The following is an 11,704-nucleotide window of genomic DNA, read 5'->3' on the forward strand; positions in this document are numbered from 1 at the left end:
AATCACCCCAAAGAGGTGTATTGTGAAACCCCACATGGCCTCCCTAGACTTGCACTGAAAACCTGCCTGAATGGAATATTCAGGATAAAACCCTTAGGCTAGGCAGGACAGAATGCTGTGCGCTAAGCAGCCCAACACCTGTACTGACCAAACCCTGCTCCTTATCAAAATAGCTGTTCACAAAGCAAACTACACAACTGCCCTTCATCCAGACACATGAGATCCAAGTCTTTCAGGGTGGTTTCTAACTTTTGCCACATTTGGCTTTTGGACATCTCTCTTCCTTCCCAAGCACATTGCTGATCAGACATATGCAACACTGGTTGGGTGTCTAATATACTCTCAAATAGCCAATGCACACCAAAGCCAGACTAGTAACACAATACAGAGACTGCAGATACAAACACAATGAGCCTGATGTGACCCAACACCTTTATTATATTTGCTAAGTGCTGGCTATGTGCTTAGCATTGTATAAAAGACAAGATACAAATAATTCCTGATTATTGGGCAGCCTTGAGGAAGGATACCTATTTTCCTCCCATTGACAAATACCCATCAGTTCAGATAGCCCAAGTGAAGACCTGTCCCAGTCTGAGACATCCAAAAAGCCAAAGTGTATTAAATTTCAACTTGAATGACTATTGTTTGTCATGAGGTGAGCTACTGCAGGATAGCAAATTGTATTCTCCCCCCAGGCGGGGTTTTCAGACACAGGAGGCAAGACATTTTTAACTGAATATCCTGGGTCCAAAATCTACATGCACATTACAAAAAGCAGCTGCTAAGCCAAAATAGCAACAATGCTAAAAGTAAGTAGTTTCAAAACATTTTGAAACAGAAGTGCCCCCCCGCCCCCCGTTTCTAAATTAAGGAAGTTTTAACTTTTGTAAAAACAGCAACTACGCTTTTTATAAGTGGCATCTTCCTAATTAATTGTATTTTTGTGCTAGAATTAAAATATGACCTAACCACTTTCAGCATTAAGGCTGATGGTCTGAAGCGCCTTATGCTATCAGCCTTAATGCTGAAAGTGGTTAGGTCATATTTTAATTCTAGCACAAAAATACAATTAATTAGGAAGATGCCACTTATAAAAAGCGTAGTTGCTGTTTTTACAAAAGTTAAAACTTCCTTAATTTAGAAACGGGGGGCGGGGGGGCACTTCTGTTTCAAAATGTTTTGAAACTACTTACTTTTAGCATTGTTGCTATTTCATCGGATGCATCCGATGAAGTGAGCTGTAGCTCACAAAAAGCTTATGCTCAAATAAATTGGTTAGTCTCTAAGGTGCCACAAGTACTCCTTTTCTTTTTGCGAATACAGACTAACACGGCTGTTACTCTGAAACCTGAATAACTCCGAAGTCCTACTCACATCACCACTATCCAGTAAATGCACGACTGACTTCACCCTTAATTGTATTTATTAATTCTAAAGTGTTTCTCTCTCAGGTTAAATTAAAAACTCTAGCTTTCAGTTTCAGAGCACTGCCAAGACAGTAACTGACCAAAAATGCAGCAAGGACTGAATCTTAAATAATGTACATGTTAATATGCATTATTATTATTAAAGTGCAGTGTTTCATAGTAAAAGCAGTGAACTATGTGTGTTCAGTGACTAGTTTTTGAACAATACTTGCATCCATCTAAGTTTCAACAGTATTATTTAGCACCATTCATCCTTTAGGATGATTTCTATAGCACCAGCACTGAGATAGGCCCAAAGGTTGCCAAAGTTCTGCACAAACTATATACATACAGTACATGTGACAGCAGGATTGTCTGGCTATGTAGACTCCCTCCTCAGGCCCTATGCTACCAGCACTCCCAGCTACCTTCGAGACACCACTGACTTCCTGAGGAAGCTACAATCCATCGGTGATCTTCCTGATAACACCATCCTGGCCACTATGGATGTAGAAGCCCTCTACACCAACATTCCACACAAAGATGGACTACAAGCCATCCAGAACACTATCCCCGATAATGTCACGGCTAACCTGATGGCTGAACTTTGTGACTTTGTCCTTACCCATAACTATTTCACATTTGGGGACAATGTATACCTTCAGATCAGCGGCACTGCTATGGGTACCGGCATGGCCCCACAGTATGCCAACATTTTTATGGCTGACTTAGAACAACGCTTCTTCAGCTCTCATCTCCTAACGCCCCTACTCTACTTGCGCTCTATTGATGACCTCTTCATCATCTGGACCCATGGAAAAGAAGCCCTTGAGGAATTCCACCATGATTTCAACAATTTCCATCCCACCATCAACCTCAGCCTGGTCCAGTCCACACAAGAGATCCATTTCTTGGACACTACAGTGCTAATAAACGATGGTCACAAACACCACCCTATACCGGAAACCTACTGACCACTATTCCTACCTACATGCCTCCAGCTTTCACCCTGACCACACCACACGATCCATCGTCTACAGCCAAGCTCTGCAATACAACTACATTTGCTCCAACCCCTCAGACAGAGACAAACACCTACAAGATCTCTATCAAGCATTCTTACAACTACAATATCCGCCTGCAGAAGTGAAGAAACAGATTGATAGAGCCAGAAGAGTTCCCAGAAGTCACTTACTACAGGACAGGCCCAACAAAGAAAATAACAGAACGCCACTAGCCGTCACCTTCAGCCCCCAACTAAAACCCCTCCAACGCATTATCAAGGACCTACAACCTATCCTGAAGGATGACCCAACACTCTCACAAATCCTGGGAGACAGGCCAGTCCTTGCCTACAGACAGCCCCCCAACCTGAAGCAAATACTCACCAGCAACCACATACCACACAACAGAACCATTAACCCAGGAACCTATCCTTGCAACAAAGCCCGTTGCCAACTGGGCCCACATATCTATTCAGGGGACACCATCACAGGGCCTAATAACATCAGCCACACTATCAGAGGCTCGTTCACCTGCACATCCACCAATGTGATATATGCCATCATGTGCCAGCAATGCCCCTCTGCCATGTACATTGGTCAAACTGGACAGTCTCTACGTAAAAGAATAAATGGACACAAATCAGATGTCAAGAATTATAACATTCATAAACCAGTCGGAGAACACTTCAATCTCTCTGGTCACGCGATTACAGACATGAAAGTTGCTATATTACAACAAAAAAACTTCAAATCCAGACTCCAGCGAGAAACTGTTGAATTGGAATTCATTTGCAAATTGGACACAATTAACTTAGGCTTGAATAGAGACTGGGAGTGGCTAAGTCATTATGCAAGGTAACCTATTTCCTCTTGTTTTTTCCTCCCCTCCAGACGTTCTTGTTAAACCCTGGATTTGTGCTGGAAATGGCCCATCTTGATTATCATACACATTGTGAGGAGAGTGGTCACTTTAGATAAGCTATTACCAGCAGGAGAGTGGGGTGGGAGGAGGTATTTTTTCATGCTTTGTGTGTATATAAAAAGATCTTCTATACTTTCCACAGTACTCATCCGATGAAGTGAGCTGTAGTTCACGAGAGCTTATGCTCAAATAAATTGGTTAGTCTCTAAGGTGCCACAAGTCCTCCTTTTCTTTTTGCGAATACAGACTAACACGGCTGTTACTCTGATACATGTTCAATGCAGCCATCTGCAGGGGAATGGACGGCAACCAGTCATAACAGCAGCCTACAGGAGGCTGCACAACCTAAGGGGGAGGAATGGTTGGCCTGAGGCACCCAGAGTAACCGGAACTCTTATGAAGACTGCCATCAGATCTTTAATATCCATGCAGTGCAGACAGAATTCTGGATTGTAAGGTTTTGTCCCAAAGACCCATATACTGTAACATTCACAGTGTTGCATTTAACCGCCTCATGAGGGTGAAGGGCTGTGCTGGCAAGAAGAAGACAATGCAGAAATGAGCATGTGAATTGGAAGTTTTACACAATTAAGCCCTTTTTATGCAAGAACTTGACAAAAAGAAAACACTGTAAAAAAAACTATGAAAAAAATTTAAAAAAATACTTTACACTTCCAAATACAGCTTAAACAATGTATGCTCTCATTACATTTCTAAGCATGGGTAAGTACAGACTCTCACAAGTTCTTACAGTGCCAGAGCCAGTTAGCTTCAAAGGCGCCAAACAACGTGTGAATGATCCCTATGCAACTGTAACTGTTTCTTAGCCACACAGTTACATTACAGATCATTACAGTAATTAGAATACATAATGAATCAAGTTAGAATCTTTCCTCCACTTCAGCCAAGTACGCAGCCCTTATCTAATATAAACACAAGCAGTTTTCTTATTGGCTATCTGCACAGATAGAAAGCTTGAGAAAACTGCACCTGCATAAAAGTCAGGGGTTAGGCTGGAAATACTTAGTGGCCTGATTTTCAAAACTACTGAGCCATCGCAGTTCTCACTGACCTCCCATAGGAGCTGAGCGCACTCAGCACCTCTGAAAATAAAGCCATAAGAGATTTAACTACACTGTCAGGCACTGACTCTTACATATACTATCTTTGATTCAGTAAACTTCTTGACAGTATAGATAGGTCTTTGGTTTTCATACAGCTTACCGGACATCTTAAAGAGTAACTTAAGGTCAACCTGTTTAAAGAAACTTTTACAGCTGCTACACTTGAGGAAAACAACATCTAGGCAAAGGTATTTATTTGCCCGATATTCAGCATCTCTTTTTCCAATATTGACCAAAAAGACAGAAATGCAATTTTAGACAATGCCATTTTAGACTGCAAAAGCATCATGTCAGGAAGCAAAGATTAGATATTGCTTTATATATGGTTCTGGCACTGGGATGCCCAGAACTTTAAGTGGTCTCATCAGAAAAATAGCAAACTCTGGAGAAGAATAACAAAAATTAAGGAGCGGGAGAGACCAAATCCTGAGGAAAGTTTACAGAGCTAAATATAACTCACTCATATCTGCAAACAGTTATATTAAGTTTGGAGGAATTTCACATGCATAAAACACAAATGGTGAAATCCTGACTCAATTTATTTCAACGAAGTTAGGATTTCATCCACTGGTGGGAAAGCAGTTTAGGAGGATGGATATAATTACAAATAAATAGGCTGAAGTTAAACAAATGAAAGTTAATTCTGAGTATCTGGAAGTGCATTAGACTATGAAGCAACCTCCCAAAGCAAGAGAACTGGACAATGCATCAGAAAACGTATTACAGGGAATCAATCCCATGTTAATTAGGGGATGAGCTAGATGGGACCTAAAAGGTCCTCAACCCTAATTTCTATAATTGACTCCTTGTGCTTGTATAACTCTCCCCACCACGCAGTATAGTGTTTCCTGTTGCTCAATCCTGCAATGAAGTTATAATACTGTTTTTTGCAGCACCACAGTCTGGTGCTATGGCAATGATGGGGAAACTGTAAATAGAGTCTATGACTTCATGGCAGGATCAACCAGAAGACTGGAAGAAAGGGAACAAGCCCTTAAAGATGTGCATGCATAACCGGTTTCTTCCTTGGATTTACCTTTAAAATATATCCATTTAAATACACTACCAGCTGAATTCACCCACTTCTTTAGTACGTAAAAACTGATAGATATTTTAAAAAATTATTCAAATCTGGCATTCTGCAAAGGAAGATACAAAAGGTAACAGCTGTTCCAGCTGCCACACAACTACTTTGCCAGGACATCTTATTTTTCATTAGCAACACACTCCTCTTCCACCATCACATATCTCCTGAGCAAAGACTGCCATTCTTGCTAACCTGTGGTAGCATTTGGTTATTAGGACACAGGAGCTCATCAAACAAAAGCAAAAGGAAAGGTTTCACTCATACACCGTAACACTCAGGAATGCTTAAGTATTATTCCCATTTTACAGACAGGTAAGCTAATCATAAATTGTCACAGCAACTCAGTGGCAGACATCAGATAGAACCCAGGAGTCCTGTGTCCCTAGTGTAATCACTAGACAACACTGCCTCCTGAAACCATACAGAATACCTGTCCTGTTATTGCATTCCTTACATAGTGACTCCCACTATCGAACATCAATGCGAGGACTGTTTCCTGTAAGCATGGGTTTGTCCAAGCTGCTCAACAGTTGAAGTCCGTGAGTCATGAGCCTTCTCACCCACAGTGAAAGCACACAGAATCTACTGTTCTGCAGTGAGGTAACCTTCAATTATCAAGGCAAGAAGCTCCCTTTCCTCATCAGATTAGGACTTGTAAACTCAGGTCTTGTTTTTAAACCTGTGTCATTGCCTCACTACGCTCACTTCAAGGCAATTAATTTCTTCTCGCCCATATACTCACGCACACAAAGCGCATGCTGCACAGCAAAATAAAGCCTTGCTTCCCAACATTTATCAGCAGGATGCATCTCTATCTTGTATTTGGCACCATTAAAAATAGCAGGCACGTGACAGACAATAGCCTTCTAAAAAAACTAAATCCTTAGTGCGACCAGGCAGGATGATAGCATAGTCCATTTTGATTTATATCAGAAAGTAGCATTTACATACAAAGATGGCATTTGCAAGCCACGTAGATTTCTAGTTTGTTAATATTAATCCTATTTGGTCCACATCAGAGTATCCTAACCAGATTAAAATGATTAATTATTACTCCCTTGCAAGTGAAAACATTTTAATAACCTAATGATGAGGCAAGTGGCCAGAAGGAACCAGTGACATCACTGTCCCGCTTGTTTATCATTAAAAAGCAACCCTCAAACCTGCAAGTTCTGCAGTACTTCCTCTCACTGTTGCCCTTATCCTCATTCCCCCACCTGCATTTTATCTTAGATATGAGCTCCTTGGGGCAGGATCTATAAGTTCAATGGGTGCCTAGCACAATGGAGAACCATCGTGCCCTGTGGGTGCCACTGTAATTCAAAAGTAGTATTTATTATTCATGACAAATACCAAATGAGAAATGAACAACGCTCTTGGACTTCTAATAGTGACTTTATCCCCTCTCGATCTTTTCCTTATTAATATAATTGTGCAAAAATATTTATATTTAATTTCTATAGGGCCATAAAACAAAATGACATCTTGGTTGACTTGGCAGCCACCTGCAGAAAATAAAAGTTGATCATTCTGTTCAAGAATCTAAATCTGCAAGGTGCTTAAGAAGCCCCAATTTCCACTGACCACCATGGGAACTGAGATTGCTCAGCACCACTCAAGGTCAGATCCTTAGTGCTCTTTATTAAACTACTTTGGCCCTGATCCTGCAATAAGTTTTGCACAGGTAGACCCCTCTGCCTGCACAGGGCCCCGCTGACCTCACTATGAGTCTGTCAAAGCAGAGCTCTTTGCAAGACCAGGGTCCTAGTCAAGCTCAAGTTAGAAATCACTGGCTGAGCAGCAAGACTTCAGACACAGACGTTTATGAAGCTATTGACTTCCATTAGGATTACCACATGCACTAGCATTTCTGGCAGGACAAAATATTATAGTAGAATCTTAGGCTCTTTCAGAGCATGCCCCAATTAAGAAATATTTTACAGAGTGCAAACATGAAGATTTGATTTTTTTTTAAAAGGTTCTCTTGGGTAGTATTTGGGAGGAAACCCATTAATTAAGTTTGCTAGAAGTCTGCTCCCAGTTTATCTAGGTCATCTAATATATCTTTATGAAAAATACAGACGTTCAAGTGCATACTTTTCTACTTCTGGCCTTAACATAGGTAACATATCCCTGGGGTCATTATTAAAGTTCTCAGGGCAGGAACCTCACCTGCATCTTTGTTTGTGAAAGGCTTAGTATACTGAGGGTGCCAATAATTACTGATGTATCATAAGAGTTAGAAACTTGAATGAAGTCCATCTCCCTGCCAGGGCAGTGCAAAGTCCTCAGTTGACGGCATGTCTGACTAACTCTTCACTACACTGGAACTAGAAAAGATCAAGAGATAAAAAGGACTGAAAGTAAATGACACTTTATAATATGAGTAAACACTAGGAGTAAACACCAATTTTCCTTTTGAATTCAAGAGAAGAACCAATGATGCAGATATAGGTGAATGCATGATCATTCACCTATAACCCTGTGGATGCATGGTAAGGTGCAGCAGACAGGGCTGGATTTGATAGTATAATACAGCTTCTCCATCTTTAACTGCTGTGAGCCACTGAGGGTAGCCAGTCTAAAAATACACAAGAGTAGTAGACACACAGGGCTAGGAGTCCCCATTATGTTCACCCCTATCCACTGTTAACCTATTAATTACAGACACAGGAAATCTAACAGCTTTACTTAGTCATCAGCATCTCCTAAAGTTTCTGTTTGCATTGCAACTTCAAGTTAACAGGTGTGTGTCCCAGGCTGTACATCTTGTGTGCATTTCCACACACACAGGGCTTCACCAAATACTAATATTAACTTAGCACTTGTATAGCACTCTCAAAACAAGAGGGCAGCTCATCACCCTTTCGTACCAAGACTGAAAGGATACTGTATTAGAAAAACAAAACAACCCTCTGAGGATACAGTAACAGCACTTAAGATAAAGCTGTTTCAAAGCTAATGACATTGTGACCAGTGTAGCCTAAGGAAGATGTTACCCAACTTCAACCTCATTTATCAGAGCTGACTAGCCTAAGAGAGAAAGTTTAGTGAGACCAATTAAACAAATTAAACCTTGCATCCAGGCTTCAGACACATGGGTCCCTAACTACTTATCACAGAAGAGAGTGAGTCCACAAAACAAACACTGCCTGCAGCTGTTCTTCCAGCAAAGTCACCCTTAGTGTATTTAAAAATAATAAGAGTCAAGGAGAGAACACAGAAAGATAAAACTTGAGAAGGGGAAAATCATCAGCCAGATAGGGGCGGAGGGGAGGGAGAGTTGGTCCCTGCCTGGCACTGAAGCAGTGGAGGAAGGAGGAAAGAGGAAAGAGGGAGGAAGCTGTAATGAGAGGGGAGAGATGCGAGGAGGAAAGGGAGAGTTAGAGCAGAGTGAGTGAGGGTGACGAGGGACCTTTCTTAGGGCTGCGTAATCAGCTGGCCTGCTTGTGGGCACCATGGGATACAGCTGGGCGTGATGGGGCAGGGGCGGAGGTGGGGGCTATCGGGGAATAAGGCTGCAGGGGAAGGGAACAGAGATAAGGGGGGGGAGTGCTATGGAGAAGCAGGGAGCCAGGGCTGGGGGTCCTGGAATGAGGGGGAAGATGGAGGAGGAGGGAATCCTGGAAGGGGCTGAGGCTGGAGGCTTGTGCAAAGGGGGTGGGGGGGGAGACGACGAGGCAGGAGGTCATGGGGGCAGAGCTAAGGATGAGAACCAGCGGGGGAGCTAGGGAGGGGCTGAGTCAGGGATCTGGGAGGGGCTGATGGAAGTCTGGGGGGCCTTATGCATAAGTCTCGGAGAGAGACAGGGCTCGGCAGGGGACCCAGAAGGGTGGGGACTGGAGAGGGGGCTCGGCTGGGGTGGGTAGGGGGGTAGTGCTATGGGGAAGGAGCGGGCTCAGCATGGGGGACCTGGAGGGGCCATTGAGGGGAGGCTCGGCAGGGGACCCCAAGGGGGGAGGGGCTCGGCGGGAGTGCTATGGGGAAGGAGTGGGCTCAGCAGGGGGGACACGGAGGGTGGGGCGTTATGGGGAAGGAGGAGGCTCAGCGGGGGGGACCTGGAGAGACCATTGAGAGAGGCTCGGCAGGGGACCCGGAGGGGGGGGCTCAGCAGTGGGGGGGCGCTATGGGGAAGAAGGGGGCTCAGCGGGGGGACCCGGAGGGGGGGCTCAGCAGTGGGGGGGCACTATGGGGAAGGAGGGGGCTCGGCGGGGGGGCTAGGAGGGGGGCTCGGCATTGGGGGGCGCTATGGGGAAGGAGGGGGCTCGGTGGGGGGGCTAGGAGGGGGGCTCGGCATTGGGGGCGCTATGGGGAAGCAGGGGGCTCGGCGGGGGGCTCGGCATTGGGGGGCGCTATGGGGAAGGAGGGGGCTCGGCAGGGGGGCCCCAGAGAGGGGCTCAGCAGTGGGGGGCACCATGGGGAAGGAAGGGGCTCGGCGGTGGGGACACGGAGGGGGGCCTCGGCAGTGGGGGAGCGCTATGGGGAAGGGGGGGCTCGGCGGGGGGACCCGGAGGGGGGGGCTCGGCAGTGGGGGCGCTATGGGGAAGGGGGGGCTCGGCATTGGGGGGCGCTATGGGGAAGGGGGGGCTCGGCATTGGGGGGCGCTATGGGGAAGGGGGGGCTCGGCGGGGGGGACCCGGAGAGGGGCTCGGCAGTGGGGACCGCTATGGGGAAGGGGGGGGCTCGGCGGGGGGACCCGGAGGGGGGGGCTCGGCAGTGGGGACCCGGAGGGGGGGGCTCGGCAGTGGGGGGCGCTATGGGGAAGGGGGGGCTCGGCGGGGGGACCCGGAGGGGGGGGCTCGGCATTGGGGGGCGCTATGGGGAAGGGGGGGCTCGGCGGGGGGGACCCGGAGAGGGGCTCGGCAGTGGGGGGAGCTATGGGGAAGGGGGGGGCTCGGCGGGGGGGACCCGGAGGGGGGGCTCGGCAGTGGGGGGCGCTATGGGGAAGGGGGGGCTCGGCGGGGGGGACCCGGAGAGGGGCTCGGCAGTGGGGGGCGCTATGGGGAAGGGGGGGCTCGGCGGGGGGGACCCGGAGAGGGGCTCAGCAGTGGGGGGCGCTATGGGGAAGGGGGGGCTCGGCGGGGGGGACCCGGAGAGGGGCTCGGCAGTGGGGGGCGCTATGGGGAAGGGGGGTTCGGCATTGGGGGGCGCTATGGGGAAGGGGGGCTCGGCGGGGGGGACCCGGAGAGGGGCTCGGCAGTGGGGGGCGCTATGGGGAAGGGGGGGCTCGGCGGGGGGGACCCGGAGAGGGGCTCGGCAGTGGGGGGAGCTATGGGGAAGGGGGGGGCTCGGCGGGGGGGACCCGGAGAGGGGCTCGGCAGTGGGGGGCGCTATGGGGAAGGGGGGGCTCGGCATTGGGGGGCGCTATGGGGAAGGGGGGGCTCGGCGGGGGGGACCCGGAGAGGGGCTCGGCAGTGGGGGACCCGGAGAGGGGCTCGGCAGTGGGGGGCGCTATGGGGAAGGGGGGGCTCGGCATTGGGGGGCGCTATGGGGAAGGGGGGGCTCGGCGGGGGGGACCCGGAGGGGCCACTGAGGGGGGCTCGGCAGGGAACTCGGGGGGGGGGGGAGTTACCCTTGGCCGGCTCCATCCCCGCGCTCAGGGTCCCCGGCCGGCGCTGAGGGGTCCCCGCCCGGGGGCGGGTGCGTGGCGAAGGCCGCTGCGGGACCCTCTCGCTACGCCGCCGCCGCCGCCGCCGCCTCCTTCTTCTCGCCGCTCGCTCGCTCTCCTCTAGGGGAGGAGGGGTGTGCGCCGCTCCCAACCCTCCGCCCGCCGGGTTTCCGCCCGGACGTCTTTCCCGGGGACACGGGACACTCGGGCCCCGCCCACCTCCGGCCCGGGGCCAATCGCAGCGCGGCGCCGCCACTTGTCAAGCTGCGCCTGCGCGGCCCTGGAGACGGGCGGGGCCGGAGGGCGTGGCCTTGGCGAGGCGGGGCCGCGCGCGAGGCGCCGGTAGCCGCTGCCCTGGCGCGCGAGAGCTGGCGCCGCCAGCAGCCCCCACCCGCGTGCACCGCCTCGTGCGGCGCTTCCCCCCGTGCAGTCACCCTGCACCCTCGCCACGTGCCAACGTGCACCCGGCTTCATGGCAACCCTCCCCCGTGCAGCTCCTCCCTGCAGCATCCCCGAGACAACACCCATGACAACGCTGTTCAGTGCAACA

The 11,704-nt window shown here is 49.1% G+C and overlaps 1 protein-coding gene across 4 annotated transcripts in view; it reads right to left on the minus strand.

The window, feature by feature from the left end:
* The window catches only part of OTUD7B (OTU deubiquitinase 7B), a 72,142-nt gene extending 60,867 nt beyond the window's left edge, over window positions 1–11,275 (minus strand). For all 4 annotated transcript variants that reach the window (XM_073323619.1, XM_073323618.1, XM_073323620.1 and 1 more), the window contains exon 1: window positions 11,119–11,275. In XM_073323619.1, coding sequence (XP_073179720.1) covers window positions 11,119–11,134 — 16 coding nt within the window. In that variant the 5' untranslated portion in view covers window positions 11,135–11,275. The remainder of the gene's footprint in view (window positions 1–11,118) is intronic.
* Between the last annotated feature and the right edge of the window lie 429 nt (window positions 11,276–11,704).

This window comes from Lepidochelys kempii, chromosome 24, assembly GCF_965140265.1.
Source record: "Lepidochelys kempii isolate rLepKem1 chromosome 24, rLepKem1.hap2, whole genome shotgun sequence".
In the NCBI taxonomy this organism is placed as follows: domain Eukaryota; kingdom Metazoa; phylum Chordata; order Testudines; family Cheloniidae; genus Lepidochelys; species Lepidochelys kempii.